Genomic DNA, 26,615 nt, shown 5'->3' with positions numbered 1-26,615 from the left:
CCGCAGTTCCCGATTTCTCGGCGGGGTTCCGCTTTCAAGCTCCTCCTTGGGGGGGTGGGCGGTGCGCGGGTTTGGCGCCCCTCCCCTCCTTACGGCGCGCCTGCGCGTCTCGGGCTGTAAGGACTACATTTCCCAGCCGGCCGAGCGGCCGGCCGAGGCTGCGGTCAGGTGACCCGGTCGCCTGACCCGCGGTGAGTCAGGGCCCGGCGGGCGGGGCCGCGCCGGCCGCTGCGCCTCGGTCTTGGCCCCTGTTCCCCCTCGCGGGCCCCTCAACCTGAGCCACGACATTATTGGCGCCTCTCCGGGGGTCGGGCCCTTCTCTGCTCGGATCGGCTCCTAGGAATGTCCTGACTGCCCGCGGGGAGGACCTCACTCTGGCCCGCGATTCTGATCCAAGAACTGGAAGTTGACAGCTTGGCAGCCTTGCTCCCGGATCGGCCTCCTCTTCTCACCATCTCATTTCCTTCCCCAGGATTGTCAGTGGGTTCGCCCCGAGGAGAGCTGACCGCCCTGGGCCGCTGCGGACCCCCGGCCGAGTTGAGCCACAATGTCCCCGGAATCTAAAAAGCTCTTCAACATTATAATTTTAGGAGTTGCCTTTATGTTTATGTTCACCGCCTTTCAAACTTGCGGCAATGTGGCGGTGAGTCGGGATCTGTTCTCCCTCCTTTGACGTGCCTCTCGTAACGCATTCCGAAAATGATAATAAACAGTAATTGTGCCGGACAGCGCGCTTAAGTGGCACCTTCTATTTCCCCACCTGCCCTTCCTCGTTTTTTATGCCTCAGGTCAATTTCGTGTGTCAGACTGTTCTTGCTAATATTGTACCGGGATGGGGAGTTAAACCGTGCGGCTTATTCCTCTGGTCGACCTGGGGGTTGTACGTTGACCTGTTATTATTTCATGTCTGTATTAAGGGCTCCATTAGTCCTGGGAGAATTGAGGAGGAAAGAATCCCCAGGCATAGCTACAGCTGATCTTTTCCCCTTCCCTGTCGTCGGTTTGCTTTTTCCTGTTCCTGTAGTCCTTCTTCTTGTCTCCTAGTTGACTTTCAACATGAAGTACTGAGTATCTTGAGTTTTTGCCGAGGGCTTCATTTTCAGTTCTTGGAGACAAACTTTGGTGGGGATGGGGAGGGAGACTGCGAAATGTTTTCATTGATTAGCTTTATCTTTCACGCAGCAAACTGTCATCAGGAGCTTAAATAGCACAGACTTTCACGGCAGTGGCTATACCAGGTATGGTACCCTGTGACTTTCCTTCCTATATTAACGGTAGTTAACCGAAATCTTATCAGAATCTCCGGCGCTGATACTGTGATTGAATTCGTAGTGGTTGTTTTTTCTCTGTCTGGTCTGTTTGGGAGAACATAATAAAGATGGCGAGTTTAGGTTTCATGTAGAATTAGGTTTCATGTAGAATTTCAAACCCAGAAAATACTGGGTTTGAAATTCTGGTTTCATGGTTTAACACTGCGTTACGTTAGGCAGGTTACTTCTGTGAGGCGTTTCCTCGCTCAGAAAATGGGTGTAAAGCTCTTGGCACAGCGCCTGGCATTTAATAAACACTCAAGTGTTGTCATAAGTACATCTTCTCAATCCTAAACAGAGGATGTTTTATATGATTCTTAAATCAGCCTTCCTGTGTTTGTAATTTTGTAATGAACATGCTATCATCAGGAGCTTTTAGATTTTTGTTAAGGTGTTTAGTCCCACTTTTACAGACAGAAAATAAAGTGAAAAGACCTTCATGAGTCACTAGTACATTGTGATTGAAGCTGGGAGTGTAATGCACACATGGATATAAACACTTGGATATAAGCACATACGGGTTCTTAATTTCTTTGCAATTAACCATTAGATGCTGACCAATATCCTCCCCTCCCCCCACAACTCATCTTATTTGGTTATTCCCTATGCTAAACCTGATCTTACATATGACGTTTGAGATAAAGGGGAGCTAATGTCCATTTTTTTTAGCGATTAACAATACCACAGTTTTTACTTTGTCTTCCAATTCCAGCGAACCTTTACTGTTTGAGAGGATCATAAATGTCACAGAATAATTTACTTTGGGTTTGTGGATAGTGTCTGGGGAGTGAATTGAGGACCCTCAAAATGGTTTTATCACACTGCTACAAGACACGTGTTCTAGGGCTGGATCTATAGTAGCTGAATAATGTTCAAGTGAGGCGATTAGATTGAGTTAAATAAGTTCTGGTTTAAGCGAGTGATAACTCTGTGCCTGTTGTTTATAACCAGGAAATTTCATGTAGTTGCCAGGAGTTGTAAACTAAGTTTGTAGAGCAGACTGGTTGACTAGGGCCTCTGGAGTGAGATCACCAGGGATGGGATTCTGGCTTCACTATTCCCCCAGCTATCTAGCTGGGCTTCTGGCAAGTAACTCAACCCCTCCATGTTTCAGTTTTCTTTTCTGTAGAGTGAGGATAATAATAATACTTTATAGAGCTGTCAGATTTGATAAAGAAAACATCCATAAAATACTTGGTTTGATGTCTGTTACGTGTTACACGTTAGCTGTTTTTATACGTTACCATTCCATTAAAAGCATATTGTCCAAGGCAGGCTGAGTCAAAGGGAAATTTGATGAGACTTCTAAGATTCTGTGTACGTGAAAACCTCACCGTAGGATTCAGCGTAATGACAGACTTATCGTTAAGTTCAACTAGAGAAATGAACGTTTATGGCAAAAACATTTATAGACTCTAAGCAGATTTGGAAAAACGCACTTTTGAGACAGTGCTTCAAGGGTTTTGTTTTTCCCTTTTGTGTGTTGTGCGTACAGCATGGCGATTATTTATGGCGTGTTCTCTGCTTCAAATTTGATTACACCATCAGTGGTTGCCATTATAGGACCTCAGCTCTCTATGTTTGCAAGTGGTTTATTTTACAGGTGAGTGGTGTGATTTTCTTTCATTTAATCCAAACTCCCTCAGCACCTTCCAAGCACGTAGTAAACTTTTCACAAGAAATTGCTGACTTGGGGGTGCGTGGCTGGTTCAGTCAGAAAGGCATGTGACACTCGATTTCCGAGTTGTAGGTTCAAGCCGCACTTTGGGTGCAGAGATTACTTAAAAAAGAAAAAGTTTGCCTACGTGGATTGAATAGTTTACAGGCAGTATTTTAGGGATTTGGTTCTCTTCTTGATGCCCAGAGATGCCATGTTGTTTTAATGTGATGGCCTGTGTGCACACATGCTTTCATTTTACTCTTCATAAAAATAGTATCCCCACATCTCTTTCTGTGGGAGTTGGAAAGAACTTCCTGTGAAATACTCTTATTTTATATCATGTTGATTAACAGGAATTCAACCTGAGATAACTAAGCTTTTCTTCTGGGTTGTAGAACTACAGTCCCAGCACAAGCTGAGCTATTGGCAAAGGCCGATTGTAAACCCTGTTTCAGTGTCTGACCCAATTCGAAATAATACATGAAGAAATGAGTAGGTTGCATCTGTCCCTTTTTTTTTTTTCCAATACTGGAGAAGTCCTTTACAGGTTGACTTTTGTGGGTTGTTTTTTTTTTTTTAAGATTTTTTATTTATTTATTTGACAAAGAGAGAGATCACAAGCAGGCATAGAGGCAGGCAGAGAGAGAGAGGGAAGCAGGCTCCCCACCAGGCAGAGAGCCTGATGCGGAACTCGATCCCAGGCCCCTGAGATCATGACCTGAGCCGAAGGCAGAGGCTTAACCCACTGAGCCACCCAGGCGCCCCCAGGTTGACTTTTAAAACAAGAGAATTATCAGAACCGATTCCTAGAAGGCATAATTGGCATTCTCTATGCGGTATTGTTTGACCGTAATGCGTTGACCTGTTACATTTTAGCATGTACATTGCCGTTTTTATCCAGCCTCTCCCGTGGTCCTTCTACACAGCCTCTGTTTTCATTGGAATTGCCGCTGCCGGTAAGTATCTTGATGTTTATTTTCTCTGTCTTCTGGGATTTATTTAATCGTATCGTGTGTTTCGTGGGGGAAGAAGCCAAGTGATCTCATTCCCTTGACAAATTTTTGGTTTGAATTTCAGTGCTTTGGACAGCACAAGGAAATTGCCTGACAATAAATTCAGATGAGCATACTATTGGGAGAAACAGTGGAATTTTCTGGGCACTCTTACAATCTAGGTAATAATCCTCCTGGAGCTCAGTCTTTCCTTTAATTCTTTTGTCACACCATTTTTTAGATCTTTGTTGTGTTGAAAATTGCATCCTTCCATGTTCAAGGACCTGACTTCCTAGCTGCTTATGATATAGAGTTAACGTTTTATAGAATTGCATGAAAGGCATGCACCTGCCTCATCGGCAGTCACGATTAGTAAAGAGAAATCATGTTAACCATAATGTATTTAGCATCTGCTATATTTCAGGCAGGGACTGTTGGCTTCCTTAGTAAATCTCAGTAATCCTCACCACCTCAGGAGACCAGAAGGTATTATCTGTGTTCTACAGAGGAGAAAACGGGCTTAAAAGTGAAGTAACTGATCTGATTTAAACCATCCTTATCTGGATTCCAAAGACCACATCCTTCCCACTGAGGAGCTTCTGATAACTACGAACAAATATATTAAAATTAAAAAATGAGGGGCATCTGGCTGGCTCAGTTGTGGGGGTGGGGGCATATGACTCTTGATCTCAGGGTCATGAGTTGGAGCCACACGTTGGGTGTAGAGATTACTTAAAAATAAATGAATTTTAAAAAATTTGAAAGTGAGACTAAGGATATCAGTGCTGAATGATCTAACATGTTATATATTTCCTAAGTAAAAAAGCAGAAATGGTCATTCTGTCGTGGAATCTGTCCTGAGGCTTTACCCTCGTGGTTATTGCCCAAAATTGTGATGTTGATAAGTCTTCATAAATACAGATGTTTAGTTGTAAGGGGGTGTGTATTAAGAAACCGAAGTGTAGGTGAATGATTCCTTTTCTGGGAAAGTATGCTAAAGTGTCTGATTAAATGCAGGTAACTGAATCGTGGATTCCCTCCACCCCAACCCCCTCCATAGGTTCTTTAAAATAGAGAATTGGAGAAGTAGCATAAGCTTGTTTCCAAGTAGTCATTTCCGGAGTCCCAATAAATCACATGTTTCCAAGAGAGTCGAGCCTTTGAAGGGCAGCTCTGATTCAAGTCAGGTAGAAGGAGACTGAATTCCATCTGGGTCAGTTAGTTTTTCAGAAGGAGTTAGGGCGGAGTTGATACTTTTAAATGATCCAGGGCAGGTAGATACTTTAAAAATTATATATCCTTTAAAAAAGTCTCTTTCTCTCTCTCTTTTTAACAAATAATGGAAAAACCGCTTTAAAAACTATAAATATGGAAATAAATTCTCAACATCCTGTCCTCCTTTTTTTCCCCCAGCTTGTTCTTTGGAAACCTCTACATATATTTTGCTTGGCAAGGGAAAACTCAAATATCAGGTTTGTGCTTTTTGCTTTGCTTTATGCACACATGTTTGAAAAAGAAGAAGAATTTCACAAAAAGATCCATTATTGCTCTGTTCGCATTGTTCTAATGAAACTTGCTGCCTTAAGTCCTCTCAGATTTTAGTCTTTGGTAACTTTTTCCTTTGAATTATTTTTTTCCATTTTATAATTTAAAATTTTTTTTATAAACATATAATGTATTTTTAGCCCCAGGGGTACAGGTCTGTGAATCGCCAGGTTTACACACTTCCTAGTTTCCTTATATTATTAAGCTAGGATTTTAGTTTTTGACTCTGCTTTGAGCAGCAGCTCAAGGTATAGGGGAAGCTCATGCCGTGTCCAAGCTTACCAGTCGCTTGTTAGACTTTTGAACCCTTGTTTTGTCTGTGCACTTCTTTGGTTAAGAGAATATGATTAATTTCTTGTGCCACTTTTCTTTTGGCTTATTAGTACTTTAACTGAAGGACAAAGGTGAAGGTATTCTGTTGAGTTTCTTGTTTGAGATTTTCACTAATGCAGTAAAGTAAACATGTAACAAGGAAATGTTTGGATGGTTTTAAACACCACACTAACTCAAACTGTTTGCATGGCCAGTGCTATCTGCTTTCTTCTTTCTTTTTTCTCTAGAGAGTGACCGAAGAACAGTGTTTATTGCCCTGACAGTGATTAGCCTTGTGGGGACAGTTCTTTTCTTTCTCATTCGGCAGCCAGATTCTGAAAATGTCCTGGGAGAAGATGAGTCCTCTGATGACCAGGACCTGGAAGTCAATGAGTAAGAAGTTGGCAATGTTCCTTTTCATTTGAAAATATATTTTGAGTGGATGTAGTTTAGAGATTCCTAACCTTTTCTTTCTGTTTAAAAAATATTTTATTTATTTATTTGACACAGAGAGAGATCACAAGCAGGCAGAGAGGCAGGCAAAGAGAGAGGAGGAAGCAGGCCCCTTGCTGAGCAGCGAGTCCGATGCGGGGCTCAATCCCAGGACCTGAGATCATGACCTGAGCCGAAGGCAAAGGCAGAGGCTTTAACCCACTGAGCCACCCAGGTGCCCCTTCCCAGCCTTTTCATAGCCCTAATATCCAGTGTTGGGCAGTCAGAAGGAAAAAGTTTCATTTATTTATTTTTTATTATGTATGTATGTACTTACTTTAATTAGGCTCCACACCCAGTGTGGGGCTACAACCCTGAGATCGAGAGGCACAGGCTCAGGGCCCCTGGGTGGCTCAGTCAGTTAAATGTCCATCTCTTGATTTCAGTTCAGGTCATGATCTCAGGGTCCTGGGATTGAGCCCCACCTCGGGCTCTGCACTCAGCAGGGAGTGGAGAGTTGGCTGAAGATTCTCTCCCTCTCCCTTACCCGGCCCCCTCAGGCACCTGCTTGATCCCACTTGTGCTTTCTCTCTCTCTCCCTCTCTCTCTCTCTAAAATAAAATCTTAAAAAAAGAAAGAAAAAAAAACCAGTTGCAGACTCCACTGACTGGGCCAGCCAGGTGCCCCGAGGGAAGGGTTTTAAAGCCAATCAGAAAAGAAAGAAGACAAAGGGGGAGCTGTGGGGAGTCAGAAGGGAAAGGAAAGGAGAGGCAGGGAAACGTTTACAGGGGATTTGAGTCAATCCCAGGTTGTGGCTGACAAGTTGTCTGACCCTCAACAGTAGCCGTAATCCTCTTCTTTCTCTGGGCCTCAATTTCCTTTCAATTTTCCTTTCAATTCAGCTGGCATCGCCTGTGTTTTAATGTACAAAGACGTGGACTTAAAAAGTTAAATGGAAGACAGTCTTTGCTCTCCATTATGGTTTCTCTGACCCAGCCCGCAAATTTCCCTCTTCCTGTGGTGTGTGGGAGTGGCAGGGCCGGGGACAGTTCCTTGATGATCCTCAGTCACACCCACCCTCCTGCGCACACAGCCTGGTTTTTGCCCTGACCTACACGTGCGCTCCTCCCCAGAGGAGTCCAAATGGGGAAACAGGTGTATAGTCCTGTGTTTTCCTAAAAACTGTAATTACCTTGGGCGCCTGAGTGGCTCAGTGGGTTAAGCTGCTGCCTTCGGCTCAGGTCATGATCTCAGGGTCCTGGGATCGAGTCCCGCATCGGGCTCTCTGCTCAGCAAGGAGCCTGCTTCCCTCTCTCTCTCTCTCTCTCTCTGCCTGCCTCTCCATCTACTTGTGATCTCTGTGTCAAATAAATAAATAAATAAATAAAATCTTTAAAAAAAAAACAAACTGTAATTACCTTGCGCCCGTTTGAATTTTAGGTAAAACTACAACATCACAGACAATTTCTCTACAGGTATTATTCAGGTTGGAGGAAAGGGAAATGAGAAATCTTTGCCAGTCTTGTTTTGCTTTGTTTCTGAATCAGTAAATCATGAAGATTACTTTATAGCGTGTTATTTATTGTTAAAACGTCGGTACTGAGCATTCTGTGCTGCCTTGTTAATCCCAAAAAGGCCTAAAATTCTCCGGTCAGAGGATCACTAAGCATTCAAAATTTGACTACTTTTTTGTTGTTGTTGTTGTTGTTGTTGTTGTTGTTGTTGTTGTTTTAAAGATTTTATTTATTTTATTTGACAGACAGAGATTACAAGTAGGCAGAGAGGCAGGCAGAGAGAGAGAGGAGGAAGCAGGCTCCCTGCTGAGCAGAGAGCCCGAGGTGAGGCTCGATCCCAGGACCCCGAGATCACGACCCGAGCCGAAGGCAGAGGCTCAACCCACTGAGCCACCCAGGCACCCCTGACTAAGTTTGTTTAAAGCAAAAGAGAGGGGCACCCGGGTGGCTCAGTCACTTAAGCATCTCCCTTTAGCTCAGGTCATGATCCCAGGGTCCTGGGATCGAGACTCACATCAGGCTCTCTACTCAGTTGGGAGCCTGCTTCTCCCGCTCCCTCTGCTGCTCCCCCTGCTTGTGCTCTCTCTCTCTGTCCTCATACATAAATAAACAAAATATTTTAAAAAATAAAAATAAAGCAAAGGAGAAGAGTCATCTTTGGTTTGAATATGTATGTACTTATGGGTATATATTTCTGGTCCATATACATAATGTCAACTATGTGTATATATTTTTAATCATAAGCTAACAGATATTGGAGAAGGATTCTGTGAAGGTGAATACCACAGATTCAGCAGAAACTAAAACCCCGGTTCGTTTAGCCACTGTTGGTGCTGTGCAGACAGATATAGGCCATCCCTGTTCTCAGGGAATTCGTGGACAGAGGATTGTGTAACTGCTGGGATGCAGTGCTAAGGAAGGAGTGTTGCTTAGTCCTTTTAGCATTTTTGTCTCCCAAACTTAAAGCTTCCTTGTCTTTATTCTATAAGGAGCCCAGACCCTGCGCCAGCCCCCCTCTAAAGCTGAGGGGTACAGCAGTGAACAAGACAGATAAGTCCCTGCTCTAGTGCAGCTTAATTTTAGAGGGGGTGTAGACGGTCCTGGTGTAAAACCACAAAGTGTGTGCGAAGAAGGCAGTGAAAGGGAGAGGTGATGGAGGGCTGGGTGGCTCCCTGAGGCCTGACTGGTGAGGAGGGAGGATCAGCTGATGGCCACCACAAAGGCCAGGTGGTGGGAAGGGGTGCAGTGGGTGCCAGGGCTGCAGGGAGGCACAGGGAGGGAGTAGAAGTGGGAGTGTCTGCAGTGGGCGGGGAGTCAATCCTGGGAGGCTGTGCAGGGATGCAGGTTCTGTTCTCAGTGTGACTGGAAGCCATTGAAGAGGGGAGGTGCCTGGGTGGCTTAGCTGAGCATCCGACTCTTGATTTCGGGCTCAGGTCATGATCTCAGGGTCCTGAGATCAAGCCCAATGTCAGGCTCTACTCTCAGCAGGGTTGGGGGTGGTGTCTGCTTGAGAGTCTCTCTCCCTCTGCCCCAACCTGCCTCAAAAAAAAAAAAAAAAAAACCATTGAAGGAAAAAGTAGGATCTGAATTTAAAGGATTCCACTAACGTCCTTACAGAAGATGATTTGAGGATGCAAAACGGTAGCTCAGTGTCCTACCTGAGTCGTCCCCCTATGCATAATTGGCACTCGTGAGGCCCTGTGAGCTGGGCGACCTCTAGGAATTCCTTCATTGGAGGTTGCCTCTCTGGCCTCCCTCCTCCCCTCCCTCCCTGCGGTCTGTATCTGAGTGTCTGTTCCAGGCACTGTCTGGAGGGTGTTTCGTTGAACAAATAGAGATTTGTGCATTCATGGAGCTTTCTAGTAGGTGAGAGAGAAGAGAAGTCAGAATCTTTTTAAAAAAAACAGTTTTTATTGAGATATAATTAACATGCTATACAGTTTACCCATTTAGAGTGTACGGTTCAGAGGTGCCTGGGTGGCTCAGTTGGTTAAGTGTCAGACTCTTGATTTTGGCTACACGGTCCCATTACATTGTTCCAGTGAAGTGGTGGCGCCCCTATTTTATAAACAGGCAAGTGAAACTTGGAGGCAAGGAATAACTTATCTAAAACTGTACGAGGAAGAAGTGGCAAACCCCTGAAGCCCACGTGTCTGACCCCCAGCTTCTCCCGCACCCGGCTGGCAGCCCAGGGGCTGGTGTTGCTTTTGAAGAGTTTTCACGCCGCACAACTTAGTTTTGAAGGAGTCAGAGTGGAGGGAAATAGAGTTCTTCCAAGGGGTTTTTACCATATGGGAATAGCAGGGTGGAGGAGAGTTCTGTCCTGCCTGAAGTAGCCTTTCTGAGAAGGACACGCGAGAGTTGTGTGCTTTCAGCTTAGTTTGAGGGAATTGTGTTCAGCTGTTAATAAAGGGTCACCCAGGTAGCCCTTGTTCTCTGAGGCAAGGATGGGGTCCCGGAGGGACTCCCGGGAGCGAGGATCATCTGGGGCAACGGCAGTGTTTGCCAGACCACGTAGAGGACGGAGCTTTGACGAACATCCATGAAAATATGATAGCGTTTTTGGTTCTCTCTTCAGGTTTCAAGGGAAAACACTTTGATATTTTGTTTTATTTTTCCAGGTCTGCCCAGAGCACTATGGGAAAAGCAGTCGATGCATTCAGTAAGTATTTTCTGTGTCTGAAATGCAAGAGTTGTTTGGGAACAGCCACAATATCTACCTTTCCCCCTTTCCCTGGTGGCTTTGGATTGACGATCCTGCAGTGTTTTCATTTCTCCAGGCATGCGGCTCCGCAGTCCGCTCGTCTTCTCGGTGTCTCTGTAACTGGGGGTGTGCGGGATGGACGGGAGCCCGATTGCCCGGCCTGGTGCCGTGCAAGGGACACGCAGGGAGGTGCGGATTGCTCACGGACTGAGCTTTACAAGGCAGTGAGGACACACAGACCGTCTCCTCAGAACCGAGTCTGGGAGAACAGTTGGGCTCGACTGCAGGGGGCTCTTCCCTCAGTGTTCATTTTGTGTTATTCTAAAGGTGTGTATCCCTAGAACACGCACCTACCATTCTCTGCATTTTATGGAAGAGAGAATCGAGGCTTACAGAAATTACCTACCCAAGGTCAGATAGCTGGGACATTGCTTAGCTGGGATTCCAGCCCAGACTGTGTCGCAGGCAAAGCCAGTGAGTCCCATAACAGCCGTCTTGCGGTTCTTTCAGAAACCGGCAAACATGGCTTCCGGTTCTCGTAAGGCCTGATGGGGGCCAGTTCTCTGCTTCTGCCCTAGCTCTCTCGGCCTCTTTGTCTCCCAAGGAGAGAGAATCTGACCGCTGTCTAGGGGGGAACAGCCTTTTAGGGCCCATGTTGTCTCAGTTAAGCCCTTTGGCCTTACTCGCTCTGTGCTTGTGGGGAGCCTACAGGATGCCTTGGGCTTGGATGCAAATTCTTCATCTAATCAGCCATGGCCCGAGTCAGAGGATACAAAGCACCCGACTTCTAGCCAAGAATTCTCGTGGTCCTTTTTAAGAAAAGGGTATGGGTGTGGTAGTCTGTTTCGAGTATATAGCATCTTATCATTCAGGCTGTTTAATCAGGCTTCTGTTACATGTATTTCTTATGTTTCAGGACCAGTTTTTTGTTTTTGTTTTTTTAAGATTTTATTTGTTTTTGAGAGAGAGAGAGAAAGAGAAAGAGCACGAGCAGGTGGAGAGACAGAGGGAGAAGCAGACTCCCTGCTGAGCAGGGAGCCCCACATGGGGCTCGATCCCAGGACCCTGGGGTCAAGAACCGGGCTGAAGGCAGATGGTTAACCAGCTGAGCCATCTAGGTGCCCCCTCAGGAACACATTCTTAATGATATGCTGTAATTAAAAAGGATGCAGCCTGACTGTCCCCCAGCAGGACGGGAGGTCACCACAGTCAAAGGTCTTTCAGCTTTACAGGCTGAGAAACTTGTTTGTCACAGGCCCTTTATTGATCAGAGGGACCAGACGGGAAAGGACTCAAACTAAACAAACCCACGGAAATCTCAATCTAACCATTATTTTTTTTAAGATTTAAAAAAATTTTTTTTAAAGATTTTGTTTATTTATTTGAAAGAGAGAGAACAAGCAGGGGGAGAAGCAGACTCCCCACTGAGCAAAGACTCTGATGCAGGACTCAATCCCAGGACCCTGGGATCATGACCTACGCCAAAGGCAGTTGCTTAACCAACTGAGCCACCCAGGTGCCCCTCGATTTAACCATATATGATGGCATTTAATATTTTTTAGTGAGTCCTTTCATAGATATTCACTTCTTGTTGTTCCCTTCTTGGCCTTGAAAGCCACATTGGCTTATTGGTGAGCCATGGAGTCAAGGAAAAGGGAGATTGATAACCCCCAGGCTTATGGAACGGTCCATCCAGCCTTGGTGAGGCTTATACGGCCTTTCTGCACCATTACGGAACCTGCTCTGCCTGGCTGCCATTGATAGTAACCAGATTTAGGATGTCCTTCCTCAGTGTACAGACTTCGCCTCAACTTCTCTGTCATTAAAATGGGGCACTAACACAATGGGGGCCAACTAGTTTCACACGGAACTAGTTGGTTGCTCAGGAGGGTGCATAGGATGTTGAGCTGTCTTGTTTGAATGGGGAGAAAGAAGGAGCAGCCAAAAAGGTAAGGGGCGTGCAGGGTGTTCCAGGGCAGGCAGATTTAGGAGCTGGTTGCTGGGCCCTGGGGAGCAACGGGAGGTAATGATGTAGCAAGGAAGTCAAAGAGAAGACAGGAAGGAAGAAGACTGTCTAAGCTTTAAGTAATGTGTCTATCTTGGAGGGGGCACCGTGGGGGGCTGTGTTTCATTTATTCTCAATCATCATATTCCTTTTGTTGACGCTGTGATGTGTGTTGTACGGGAAAGGCTCCTGGTTATCTGAAAAGCACTTCATTCCTCAACTGAGTGTGTATGCTTCATGGGATTCTAGAAATTTCTTTAAAATTTATTTCTTGGTCTTGAAGCAATCCTAAAGTCGATCTGGAAGAATAAATCAGAATAGCCCAGGAACTTTTTGAAAAGGAGGAGGACTTTCCCTAATGAATATTAAAGTAGACTGTGAGTTCGTTTGAACACTTTGGAATAGAAAGAGCCGTGGAACTGGATTCTAGAATCAGGCCCACGTCCACAGTACAATAAATACAATAAAAGACTCTTAAATAAGCAAAGTTAAGGAGTAGGCTGTGTAGAAAAATAGATTCAAATGTCGTATCTCCTAGCATTCCAGATGGGTTCAACGTAGAAATGAAACTAGAAAAGTAACTGAAGATACTTTTAAGGCAGGTCACTCAGACGATAAGGGTAAAGAATGCCCTTTCATTGCTTAAACTGTAAAACTTTCTCAAAGCAACTTAATAGAGCTAAAATGGCAGGGAATGTATTTGCTTAAGTCTAAGAAATGCAGGTTTGAAAGTTTTCCATCAAATTTCAAAAGATAAAAAATTAATTGTCCGTGTTATGGGGAGTAGGTGTTTATATGCATAAGACCACCTTGCTGATGGGAATATATATTTGTGTTATTTTCTGAAGAGCCATTAGTCAGCAGATTATCAGAAGCCTTAAAATATTTGTGCCTTTATCCCAGCAATTCCACTAATAGGATTATCATCAGGAAATAATTTAAGAATTTTTGTCAAGGTTTAATGGCTAAGACGTCTCTATTAGGGAGAAACTGAAAGTAATTGAAATATTTCTCTACAAGGCCTCAGTACATCTGTACGGTAGATTATCTTGGCCATTAAAATGAGCTCGATGATGTTAGAACATATTTGCTCTCTTATGTGAAAACAAATTTTGAAATTGTATATGTAATGAAATTTGTTTCTGTCGAACATTTTTTTAAGTCTGGAAGGGGATCCATTAAGCGGTTAGATGGTATTTTTTTCTCCTAAGAGAACAGGTTTATTGAATATAATTCACGTGCTGTCTGATCACCCATTTAAAGTAGACAGTTCAGTGGCCTTTAGTACATACGCGGGGTTCTTCATCTGTCACCACAGTCCATTATAGGACCTATTCCTCACCCCAGAAGGCACTTCTGTCCCCATCAGCATTCACTCCCCATTTCCTCCCCACCTCTCCCATCCCTCACCCCAGGCACCCGTTAATGTGCTTTCTTTCTCTGGACTTGCCTATCCTGGAGGTTATTTTGTATACATAGAGTCGGACTCTGTGTGCTCTTCTATGACCTGTTGCTCGGCTTTGGTTTTACTTACAGTCATGGTTTCGAGGCTCATCCGTGTTCTAGCGTGTTCTGCAGAATGGGTTGTTTGTAGGCACCGTGAATAATGCTGCTGTGAACATGTGTGGACAGGTTTTTTTGTTTTGTTTTGTTTTAAAGATTTTATTGAGAGAGAGAATGAGAGAGAACGGGCTTAAGAGGGGGAAGGTCGGACCAGGGACACCCTCCCCGACCATGCAGGACTCGATCCTGGGACTCCAGGATCATGACCTGAGCTAAGGCAGTCACTCAACCAGCTGAGCCACCCAGGCATCCTGTGCGTGGGTTTTTGTGTGGCTGTACGTCTGCACATCTCCATAGGCGCCTAGGAGCCGCAGGATTGCTAGGTGTTCTGGTCACCGTGTTTCACCTTCCGGGAACCACCAGAGGTCTTCTGGAGTGGCTGCACCATTTTACGGTCCCATCAGCCGTATCTGAAGGTTCCAGTTTCTCCAGGTTCTCCACTTCTTGAGCTCTTATCTGTCTTTCCGAGGATAGCTGTCCCTGTGGGTGTAAAGTGGTGTCTCGTGGTTTTGATTGGCATTTCCCGAATGGCTAAGGATGTGGAACCTATTTTCACATGCTCGTGAGGCATTTGCGTTGCGTCTCAGGAGACCTGTCTGCTCAGGTCCTTTGCCCGTTTTTTATGAGTTCTTTTTTTATTGCCGAGTTGTAAAAATTCTTTTCGGGCCCTAGATTAAAGTCTCTCATATATGATTTGCAAATCTTTTCTCCCACTTCTTAGGTTGACTTTTCATTTTCTCAATGGTATCTCTTAAAGCTCAAAAGTTCTGAATTTTTGATGAAGGCTCATGATTTATCCATTTTATCTTTTGCGTGTGTTTTTGGTGTTCTAAGGTTTTGACTGGCCCAGGTCACAAAGATTTGCTCCTGTGTTGTCTTCTAAGACTTTTATAGTCTCACCTCTGACATTGAGGTCTGGGATCTCTTCTAAGTTCCTTATTGTGTGTGTTGTGAGGTGGGAGTCCCAACTTCATTCCTCTGCATGTGGCCACCTGCTTGTCCTGCTGAAAAGATTGTTGTTCTTACCCCCTGGATTGTGTTGGGTCGAAAATTGACAGTAAATGTGAGTGTTCATTTCTGGATACACGTGTCTGTCCTTATACTGGTAGCACGCTCTGCTGATGACTGTCATGCTCTGAAGTTGGGAAGGGTGAGCCCTCCAGCTTTGTTCTTTTTCAAGATCATTTTGGCCCCAGTGGGCCCTTTGAATTTCCATATGAATTTTAGGATCACTTTATCTATTTCTGCAAATGGATAACGTTGTATTGTTTTTAAAGCACTTCATTTTTTAGAATCTTTAGATTTTTTAAAAATTTATTTGAGAGGGAGAGTGAGCGAGAGAGAGAAGGAGAAGGGGGAGGGGCAAAGGGAGAAGGAGAAACAGACTCCCCACTGAGCAGTGTGCCCCACGTGGGGTCTGATCCCAGGATTCCAGGATCACCACCTGAGCTGAAGGCAGACACTTAACTGTCTGAGCCTCCCAGGTGTCTCATTAGAGCCGTTTTAGGGTCACAACAAAATTGAGAAGGAGGAGAGTTCCCCTATGCACCTCACCCTCACAGAGACGCAGCCTCCCCCACTATCCAAGTCCCGCTTCATTATGGTTGAGGCTACGTTCACACTTCATCGTCACCCAGAGTCCACAGTTCACACAAGGATGCACCCCGGGTGGTATATATACTGTGGCTTTGTACAAACGTAATGACATATAGTCACAGTCATAGTATCATTGTAGATCACGTTTAAAAAAAATTTTTTTTAAAGATTTATTTATTTATTTATTTATTTGACAGAGAGAGAGACATCACAGGTAGGCAGAGAGGCGGGCAGAGAGAGAGGAGGAAGCAGGCTCCCCACTGAGCAGAGAGCCTGATGCGGGGCTCAATCCCAGGACCCTGAGATCATGACCGGAGCCAAAGGCAGAGGCTTAACCCACTGAGCCACCCAAGCACCCCAACATTTTAAAATTTTTTGTTAATCTTCTGATTATTCAAAAGCAAACATACTTTACTAATGTCATGTTTTTTTTTTAAATTAAAAATAATGTTTTAGGGGCACCTGGGTGGCTCAGTGGGTTAAGCCACTGCCTTCAGCTCCGGTCATGATCTCAGGGTCTTGGGATCGAGCCCCGCATCGGGCTCTCTGCTCAGCGGGGGGCCTGCCTCCCCCCTCTCTCTGCCTGCCTCTCTGCCTACTTGTGATCTCTCTCTGTCAAATAAATAAATAAAATCTTTAAAAAAATTACTGTTTTAAACCTCGTATTGATCCTATATTTTTTCCTGGAAATGCGTGAAAATGGTGACAATGTCTTACTGCATTTAGTCTCTCTATATTTCCGTGAGATTAGAGGAAAAAAAGTATCCTGTTCTGCATATGGCGAAATTCAGGACAGACCGTTTTTGTCTTACGTAACTTTTGTAGGGAGTGGTTGAGTTAGAACTAAAATCTGGAGCCATTGTTCATTTAGGACTAGTTTAGATCAGCGACCTTAAACTATGAGATGGGAGCAAGTTCAAAAAGATGGTTAAAGTATGCAGTTGTTAGGGGCGCCTGGGTGGCTCAGTGGGTTAAGCCTCTTCTTTAGGCTCAGGTCATGATCTCAGGGTCCTGGGGTGGGGCCCTGGGTCAGGCTCCCTGCTCAGCAGGGAGTCCCCCCCCCCGCCACCCTCCGTCTCTGCCTGCTTGTGATCTCTGTCTGTCAAATAAATAAATAAAATCTTTAAAAAAATATATGCACTTTCTAGACCTGCATTTCCCATTGTAGATCTCTACCACATTGAACAGCATGAAAACAGACGTTAAAGTAGTCCTAAGCAAATACACCGAACTAACTCTTCGGTCCCCAGATCCAGAGAACTGAGAATCACAGGAAGTGGTGTGGCAGCCTCAGTGCGGTGGGCAACCTCCCCGGGTGGCAATTGTCATCTGCAGTCCACTCTTCAAGCCACTCTGAGCTCACTCCTTCCCCCGGGACGTTAGCTCCCTGCTGGCCATTGTCGCCCTTAGCCCAACCTTCACTCAGGTCTGTTGACACAGTCTTGTTTTGGCTGATACTGTTTCTTTTCTCCGTTCCATTGTTGCTTTTTTAGATCCCAGCTGGAGAATGTGTGGGGCAGAGCAGCACTGTAGGATGTAGCGAAGCAGGTGGAGAGAACGTTTTATTTACAGGGCGGATTAAGTTCATCCCTTCAGCGTCTGAATCCTTAACCTTGGTCCCACTGTATCTGTCTGCTGGCGTTACCGACAAGAGGTGTCTGGGTTGAGTAAGTGTTTCAGAATCTTGGGGCAATTAAAATCGCATTAAAGCACTCTTGCATTGTTTTCTTTCTTACAGAAAAGTCTCTGAAGTTATGTGTCACCAAGGAGATGCTGCTCCTTAGTATTACGACTGCCTATACAGGTAACGGGGTCCTATACAGGTCTCACAGTGGTCTGGGTTTTCTGTGGCTGTGTCATGACCATGGGGACTGAAAACAACCACCACATGATTCTTTCTCACAGCTCTCCGCACTGATGGGGCTCAGCTAAATGATTCTTCTGATGGTCTTAATTGAGGTCTCTTCTGGGTGCTGGTAGAGGCAGCTGGGGCCACAGCTTCTGGGTAGTTTCCTTTGCATGTCTGAAGGGGTCAAATTCAAGCCTGGGTCTTTGTTCACGGTAGTCTCCGTGGCTGCGTGGCCCCCTCCCAAGTGATCCCTTCCTTCTGATCCAGCAGGAAGGCCAGATTGCTTAGGGGCTCCAAAAAGAGCAAAAGGAGAACCAACCAGACTTTCCGAAGGCTTGAGCCCAGTGTCACATGGACTGCATTTCACTGGTGAAAGCATGTCACAGGGCCAGCCCAAATTCAGCATGGGAGGGTTCTACCAAAGTGTTGACCCCAGGAGGCATGGTTCATTGCAACCAGTGATTTTTTTTTTTTTTTTTTAATTTGACGGAGAGAGAGATCACAAGTAGGCAGAGAGAGAGGAAGGGAAGTGGGCTCCCTGCTGAGCGGAGAGCCTGATGCGGGGCTCGATCCCAGGACCCTGAGATCATGACCTGAGCCAAAGGCAGAGGCTTTAACCCACTGAGCCACCTAGGCGCCCCACAACCAGTGATTTTAGGGTAAAATGGAGCTCTGCAGAAAATAACTGAGTAAATCCTTCTAACTCTGTATGGATTCATATACTTTCTAATGAAATGGAATGAGCTCTGTGGTTTCCTGGCGGCTCCGGAGCACTCTCAGATCTTCAGAATGATAAGGAAATCGGTTTCCTTTTAAAAAGTGCTGTTATGTCGAGGTGCCTGGCTGGCTCAGTCGGTGAAGCATCTGCCTTCAGTTTAGGTCCTGGGATCAAGGGATCTAGGGTTCTGTGCTCCGGAGGGAGTCTGCTTCTCCCTCTGCCCCTCCCCCATTCACACTTGTGTGCGTGTGCACTCTCTCTCTCTGAAATAAAATCTTTAAAAAAAAAAAGTGCTGTTGTGTTAAAAAAAAAAAAAGTTATAATGGGCCAATGTTACTTTTGCCTTTATTTACCTTACAGGTATAAACATCTTTTTTTGAGAAATAGAATGAATGGCAGACATCTTTAAAATTCACTTAAGTTTTGGTAGCATTAAGGAATGAGGTCTTCTACTGATTGACCTTAATTTTTTTAGCCCTAATTTTTAAAACTTCCTTTTCTGGGAAAAAGAGTTGAATGAAAACATTTTGCCCTTAAGCAGAGGTGGATAGCATGCATTGGTTTTCCAAACCTATTTCCCGTTAACCTTGGAGAGTAACTAATAAGGACACAAGTGCTTTAAAAATCGTGATTACAGACTTGCATGTGTACCGTCCTCTGTCCATCCCATATCCACACAGGATCATTTTGTTTGTTTGTAAGATTAATTTATCTGAGAGAGAGAGAGCCTGCGTATGCGTGTGTATGCACAGGAACACAGGCAAGGGGGAGGGGCGGAGGGAGAGAGAATCCACACGGAGCACCGAGCCCGTCCTGGGGCTTGATCCCACAGCCCTGAGACCATGACCTGACCTGAAATCAGGAGTCAGATGCTCAACAGACGGAGCCACCCAGGTGCCCCAAAGGACAGTTTCTCTCTCTCTCTCTCTCTCTCTCTCTTTTAAAAGATTTTATTTATTTGACAGAGGGAGACACAGTAAGAGAGGGAACAGAAGCAGGGGGAGTGGGAGAGGGAGAAGCAGGCTTCCCACGGATCAGGGAGCCCAATGCGGGGCTGGATCCCAGGACCCTGGGATCATGACCTGAGCCCAAGGCAGATGCTTAATGACTGAGCCACCCAGGCACTCCCAAAGGACAGTTTCTAACAGAAGGTGTAAAGGGTTTGCTTATTTGAGTTGTGTATTCTTACCTGAAACACATGGCAGCTGCCATCTTGTGGCTAATTCCATTTCATCAGCCACGTAGCATTAAGACCACTCTGCTTGGGGGTAGTAACGCATCAGCCTGAATGAATTTTACTGTGTACGTGTATGTGGCTCAAATACCACCAGCCATGAAGAAAAACCAGGAATGGAGATTGTGAATGTGTAATTGAATCCGCTTTTTCCCTAAAGGTCTGGAATTAACTTTCTTCTCTGGTGTCTATGGAACGTGTATTGGTGCTGTAAATAAATTTGGAACAGAAGAGAAAAGCCTCATTGGACTTTCTGGCATTTTCATTGGCATTGGAGAAATCTTAGGTTGGTCTGAAAAAACGTTCCTGTGTGAAATCAGTTCATTGTTGTTATCATAGGTATTGTAAGTGTACTTCACTTCTCTGTCCTTGAATTTTAATTTCCTTGCTTATTTTTACCCAGACAGGTGTGTCTTTGGTTTTTTTTTTTTTTAATTATCATTGTTCTAAGACAGCTATGAGATGTTTGCCATCTAATTCCCTGTCAAAACCGTAAATAGGAAAGCTTGTAGTCTCTTCCAGCTTTTTCTCTTAAAATTCTTAGCGAAAGTGTCTTCTGAATCTTGGATGCAAGCTGGATGCCCCGTGCCCCGTGTAAGTCCTGGGTCCGCAGGCTACCTTCTGTCTGATGTGGTTGCAAGTTTGGAGGTTCCCGTGGGCCCCCAGGAAAATGTATACATGCTACTAAAGTTTATGAAGGACGCAGGTGATCGGGCAGGTGAAGCAGCACACAGGGCAGAGACCAGAAGGGTCCCGAGCGCAGGAACCTCTGTCCCGTATGGTACCCTCCCAGTATGTGGACGTGTTCCCCAGCCAACCAGGGGAGCTCTCCCAAACCTATCGTTTAGGGGTTTGTGCAGACATTTCATTACAGAGGAAGGGTTGATGAGATCAACTAATGACAGTTGAACTCTATCTCCAACCCCTCTCCCCTACCCCAGGCCTGGGGGTCGGGGCTGAAGGTTCCAATCCTCTAAGCATGTCTTGGTCCTTCTGGCAACCAGCCCCCGTCCTGAAGCTAGCTGCACCACCCCACAACCCCTCAGGGATCACCTCATTTGTATAAACTCTGGTGTGGTCAGAAGGGAGTAACGGAGAACAATGAGGAGACATACCTGGCCCTGAGGACATTCCCCGGGTTCTAGGAGCAGCTCTGTGCCAAGAAGTGGGGAGGAGGACGGACGGGGAAAAAGACCAATGTTTTTTTTTCTGTAGCACAATAGGTATTCCTCTTTTTTTTTTTAAATGTTTTTTATTCAAATTCTAGTTGATGTACAATGTAATACTAGTTTCAGGTGTACAATGTAGTGACTGAACACTTCCATACCTCTCCCGGGGCCCGGCACACCTGCGGGTATCCCTCGGTCAGCAAAGCGGGTTCCATGCCTGGAGTGGTGTGTTGGATATTATCCTGTAGGAGGAACTTTCCAGTTTGTCAGATACTTACTATGCATCCATTGTATGAACAAGAGACTCCCTACCCACCTGGAGCTTATGGCTGAGGGGGAAGACAGACGCTAAAAACCCGTAGGACCCTTGGAACAGCCGGTGGTGATCAGCACGCCCGGGAGAGCAGAATTCTGTGGTTTCTGTTCCTTCCTGTACTGCGCACACCTCGATCCATACCGGGTGTTTATATGTATCTGAACATGTGGAATGCAATTAGGGTAATTGTCTTAATGTTTTTGCTCATTCTCATATCTGTGACAGTTCTGGGTTTTTAAATTTCTTTGTACAGCTTTATTGAACTACAACTCACGTGCCATGTATGTCACCCACTTAATGTGTATGGGTCAGTGTTTTTTAGTTACACCCACAGGGCTGTGTCATCCCTGCAGTCTAATTTTAGAAAACGTTTCTTGCCCTTCCCCAGACAACTGCTAATGTCCTTTCTCTATGGATTTGCTTATTCTGGACTTTTCATATGAATGGAGTCACAGGATACATGGTCTCTTAGCTCTGGCTTCTTTCATTTGGCATAATGTTTCTAAGGTTCCTCCATGTTCTAGCACATACCAGCAGCATCTTTTCTTATGACTAGATAATATTTAATTGTACGGATCTATCCCATTTTACCTAGCCATTTGTCATTCCCTGGATATTTGGATTGTTTCCACTTTTCGGCCAGTGTAATTAATGCTGCTGTGAACACGTATGTACGGTTGCTGTGCAGATTTGTATTCATTTCCCTTGGGTTCTGGAACTAGCACCGGAATTGTTGGGTCATATGGCACCTCCACGGGTGACTGCTTTCTCTCTTCATGATGGGTCGTGCTTTCCTGCTGCTTTGCCTGGTCACACTGGAGATGCCAGACGTTGTGAACTCTGCCTGGTGGGGTGCTGGATATTTTTGTATTCTTAAAAATATTCTTTTTTTTTTTTTTAAGATTTTATTTATTTATTTATTTGGCAGAGAGAGAGAGAGAGAGAGAGAGGGAGAGAGCACAAGTAGGCAGAGCAGCAGGCAGAGAGAGGGAGAAGCAGGCTCTCTGCTGAGCAGGGAGCCTGATGCGGGGCTTGATCCCTGGGATTGTGACCTGAGCTGAAAGCAGACGCTTAATCAACTGAGCCACCCAGGTGGCCCTAAATACTCTTGAGCTTTGTTCTTGGCTGTGGTTCACTTACTTGGAAACAGTAGGACTCTTTCGGGGCTTTTGAGGTTTGTTGGACAGAACCAAAGCAGTGCTCAGACGAGGGCTAATTATTCCTCACTCTTGAGGGAAGACCCTTCTGTGCACACCCAGTGCCTGTGAGTCGTAAGATGTCCTGTCTGGCTTGAGGGACAAGGCCCCCAGCCCAGGGCAGGGTCTTATTACATCTAATATAGCTAACCCTTCTAGACAGTTCTTTTGCAGCTCTCTGCTAATTTACTCACAGTCTGTGCTGATCAGCACTTAGGGAAGACTCAGAGGAACCCTCTGTAGATCTTTGGAATTGTCTCTCTGTGCAGCTTTCCTTTCTCATAGCCTGTTCTGGAACTTTGTAGCCACCTAGGTATCCCTCCACTCAGGGAGGGCTGTGGGCTCCACCTACACCCCCCCACGCCCCCCACCCCTGCAGCCCAGCCTAAGCTTCTCTCTAGACCAGCACCTGGGCAGTAGCGGGGCTGCCCTCCTTCGCTTCCTGTCGTAGAGATCACTGCCCTTTGTCATCTGATGTCTCGTGTCTTCAAAATTATTGCATCATATTTGTTGTACATTTTTTTTCAGGCAGGGGCTGAATCCACTCCCTGTTACCACACTGACCTTGAAATTTCTTCTGTTTCAATGGTTATTTTTTATTTTTAATATTTGTGCTTGCTTTCCCCTTGATTAAATTAGTTGTCGGTTGCTCTGTTTTCTTTATTTTTTTCAAAGAACCAAAATTTTGATTTATTAATCTGGCCTTGTGTTTTCCTGTTTCTCTACTTCATTGGTTCTGTAGGTGGAAGCCTCTTTGGTCTGCTGAGCAAGAATAATCGTTTTGGTAGAAATCCAGTTGTGTTGTTGGGCATCCTGGTGCATTTTATAGCTTTTTATTTGATATTTCTCAACATGCCTGGGGATGCCCCTATTGCTCCCGTTGAAGGGACCGATAGCAGCGCTTACATCAAATCCAGGTATAGTGACTGTCATTTTTCTAGTAATTTAAGGAAGGATGGGAGGTAACGGTGGCTAGATGTTCAGAATGGAGCAGTTAATCATTTTCTGAAATTCTGTTTTCTTTATAAGGTCCTCTGGCAAACGTTGATTATTTTAAATAGGAGCTCATGGAGAATCCCAAGTTATTTTTGTAATTGTTGGTTTTAACCTTTCGGCCCACTAAATGCTTTTTTTGATCTGTGAAAGGACATACGAGTATCCGATGTGATCCTGTAGCTGCTCTCTGAGCAGCGAAGAACGGTGGGGGAGGGGTAGGCCGTCCCGTTCATTCACAGCTGGTTATGTCCGTTTGGAGGATCTTACTTCCCTGCACTCAACTCAAATCCATTATAGATGGAGACATTAATGCCCAGACACACCATCCGGGGGGGGGCCCTGCCCAAACCCAGCGTTTGCTCCCAGATAGTTCATAGACCAGACTTGGCTTGGACTGTGCAGGTAAGTGCATTTGAGCATAAATTCTTACTTTGTAGCGTATTTCTTCCTATTTCATAGTGTTTAAGCCTTGAAAGTGAAATGCTCCTGTAGGGAAATTGCTCTGACGTTGGAAAGGGCTCTAACGCATACTGTTAAGAGTGCTCGTTCGAAATTCATTTTCCCATTTGTGCAGCAAAGAAGTCGCCATCTTCTGCAGCTTCCTGCTGGGCCTTGGGGACAGCTGCTTCAACACCCAGTTGCTTAGTATTTTGGGCTTCCTCTACTCCGAAGACAGCGCACCGGCCTTTGCTGTCTTCAAGTTTGTGCAGGTGAGCTCCCCTTCCGGCGGGGCTGACCTGGGCTCCTTTTTTTTTTTTTAAGTGCTTTAACATTGTTTTCTCAATGGTTCTGAAATGAGAGTTGGGGCATTCTTTAAAGTATTTCTGATTGGACTGAGGAAGCAGTGACGGGGCGTGATTTTCTCCCCTGGCTGGTGAAAGAGATTTGCTGTTCTGGTTTTAGTGCGCAGATTAGCGGCTTCCTGCCTTAGGTACCAGAGTCCCTTTGTCCTGTTCACAAGCGCATTTCTGACTGGGTGGGTACGTTATTTTATTACTCAGTCTCTCACAAAATACTATTTTATTTATTTATTTAAAGATTTTATTTGAGGGACATCTGGGTGGCTCAGTTAGTTAAACATCTGCCTTCGGCTCGGGTCATGATCCTGGGGTCCTGGGATCGAGTCCCACATCGGGCTCCTTGTTCAGTGGGGAGCCTGCTTCTCCCGCTCCCTCTGCCTGCCACTCCTCCTGCTTGTGCTCTCTGTGTGTGTGTGTCTGTCTCTCTGAGAAATAAATAAATAAAATCTTTAAAAAAAAAAAAAGATTTGATTTGAGACTGAGAGCAAGTGGGCACACATGAGTGTGGTTGGGGGCAGCGAGAGAAGCAGACTCCCTGCCAAGCAGGGAGCCCGATGCGGGGCTCGATCGCAGGCCCCCAGGATCATGACCTGAGCCGAAGGCAGATGCTCAACCAACAGAGCCACCCAGGTGCCCTCAAAATCCTATTTTGAATAACATTTCCGCTTGCCCGAGTTGCCGGCTCTCCGCTGGAGTGTACGGTGCGCGTTTGTGACCTGATGGCTAATGAAGTCCCGTCCGGGCAGCAGTGAGGGTGGTGGGGCTTGCTGGGGAGTAGTGGGGTCGCCCGAGTGCGTCTTCTGACCCGTTCTGTTTCCTCTCAGTCCATCTGCGCAGCCGTGGCGTTTTTCTACAGTAACTACCTTCTCCTTCACTGGCAACTCCTGGTCATGGTGATACTTGGATTCTTTGGGACCATTTCATTTTTCTCCGTGGAGTGGGCAGCCGCGGCCATCGTGGCCCGGGGCTCTGACTACCGGAGTATTTGACCCGGGGCACCTGTGAGGTGGGGCGCTGCGGCGGATGACACGCAGGACGTCGGCTCGGCTGAAGAAGCCACCTTCGGCATCTGCAGAGTGCTGGATGCTGTTCAGGAAGGAAACACAGAGAATCAAGACCGCTCAGTCGGCCAGGGTTGGCGTTCAAGTTTACAGACATTAGCTATTTAAAATAAGCAGAATAAGGGAAACTTGTTCTGTCAATTATAATCGTTCAGAAATGTTGTTTTTCAAGTCCTCTGTCTCAAGTTCCTTATGATCATGCTAGAGAGTGTAAATGTTTTCTTTGCCCTCCTGTTCTCCTCGAAACATGCTGCCCCCGTTCAGAACACTAGGCCGTATGTCAAGCGAAGATTCTTGCCGGGTGTGGGGTGTGTGCTGCTGTGTGATGATGGGGGGCACATATCAGCCCCCGTGTGTGTCTGGGAGTGATGTTTAAATAAACTGCGAGATGCCGAAGTGGAATCTTTGAAAAGATTTGCACTTTCTTCCTCCTTAAACGCTTTGTTTTGGTAAGTTTCCCTACCTTGTCATGCGTAGCAAGGAGTAACTAATTATTATAAAACAAGGTGAAAATTGTCCAGAGTTTTAAAAATGAATCTAACGTATAAATGAACAAAAACACATTTAAAACAATATATTTTTTTAAGATTTTATTTTTATTTCTTTGAGAGAGTGAGAGCGAGCATGAGCAGGGGCAGAGGGAGAGGGAAAAACAGACTCCCCTGCTGAGCGGGGAGCTCAATATGGGGCTCGATCCCATGACCTGGAGATCATGACCTGAGCCAAAGGCAGATGCTTACCCCACTAAGCCACCCAGGCGCCCCCAAAAACACATTTAAACAACAACAACAATACACATTGACTGGGGAAGGATTTTTGTTAGCATTTTCTTAGAAGATGCAATGCAAAAAAAGAAAGAAAGAAAAAGGGACATGTAAGCTGTTCTGCAGTGAAAGGCTTCCGTCTGTCCTAGGGCAGACATTATTCCTCACATCTTTCTGGGGCGTAACTGTCTGGGAGGATGTTTAAATGGACTCACTTTTCTCCCTAAGAGCTTGCTTACAGATTCTTTCTAATCGACATGTAATTCAGAAACCATGAAACTCACCATTTTAAAATGTACAATTTAATGTTTGTTTTTTAGTATATTCACAAAGTTGTACAGATAAGCAGCATGGTGGAATTCTAGAACATTCTCATCACCCCAGAAAGAAACCCCATACCTTTTAGCAGTCATTCCCTATTGTCTGGCCTTGTGCTGGCAAGCACTACTTTGCTTTCTGTCTCTGTGGATTTGCCTGTTTGGGCGTTTCTTATGGATGGGAAAGCTCACGTTTACCTGTGATATTTAACTGTACGAATGATGAGTTTTACAGCAAGGTAAATTCAGCCAAGAGGACAGATAATACTTTGTTTTCTATTGTTCTTTTTTTTTTTTTTAAACCTGCTAGAGGTTTGTAGATTTTTATAGTTGGCTTACAAATTTGAAGCAGTTCAGTGGAATGTGGTTTTCAGGCTTGATGGCACACGTCCTGCAAGGAGTAAGAAAGCTGTATGGTTAGCTCAGCTCCGTAGAGAAATGGCATTTGTGTGAAGCACGAAACCCTTTTTCCAGGTTGTGTGAAGTTCTGGTTTTCTTTCTCAGCGTTGCGATAAACCCAGTTGTTTATTGATCGTATATAAATAATTTTGTAAATGCGATT

At 45.3% G+C, this 26,615-nt stretch overlaps 1 protein-coding gene across 1 annotated transcript; it reads left to right on the top strand.

Annotated features, from left to right (window-relative positions):
• The first annotated feature begins 72 nt into the window (after window positions 1–72).
• On the top strand, window positions 73–25,545 carry MFSD11 (major facilitator superfamily domain containing 11). Its single transcript, XM_032870516.1, has 14 exons — window positions 73–191; window positions 473–643; window positions 1,183–1,238; window positions 2,806–2,913; window positions 3,847–3,926; window positions 4,048–4,144; window positions 5,376–5,434; window positions 6,068–6,212; window positions 10,387–10,427; window positions 17,372–17,437; window positions 19,595–19,720; window positions 22,858–23,032; window positions 23,686–23,821; window positions 24,736–25,545. The coding sequence occupies exons 2-14, from the start codon at window positions 548–550 to the stop codon at window positions 24,898–24,900; spliced, it is 1,350 nt and encodes a 449-aa protein (XP_032726407.1). The 5' UTR covers window positions 73–191; window positions 473–547; the 3' UTR covers window positions 24,901–25,545.
• Window positions 25,546–26,615: the final 1,070 nt, after the last annotated feature.

This window comes from Lontra canadensis, unplaced genomic scaffold (genome assembly GCF_010015895.1).
Source record: "Lontra canadensis isolate GAN:19392208 unplaced genomic scaffold, GSC_riverotter_1.0 scaffold41, whole genome shotgun sequence".
Lineage (NCBI taxonomy): Eukaryota > Metazoa > Chordata > Mammalia > Carnivora > Mustelidae > Lontra > Lontra canadensis.
This window is presented reverse-complemented; position numbering and strand designations above follow the sequence as displayed.

Bases quoted from the DNA above. Each gene is read 5' to 3' on its own strand.
- MFSD11 (XM_032870516.1), top strand. From the start codon at position 548: ATGTCCCCGGAATCTAAAAAGCTCTTCAACATTATAATTTTAGGAGTT. The intron at 2,914-3,846 runs GTGAGTGGTGTG...GTTACATTTTAG, and splicing joins GCAAGTGGTTTATTTTACAG to CATGTACATTGCCGTTTTTA. The intron at 23,033-23,685 runs GTATAGTGACTG...CCATTTGTGCAG, and splicing joins AGCGCTTACATCAAATCCAG to CAAAGAAGTCGCCATCTTCT.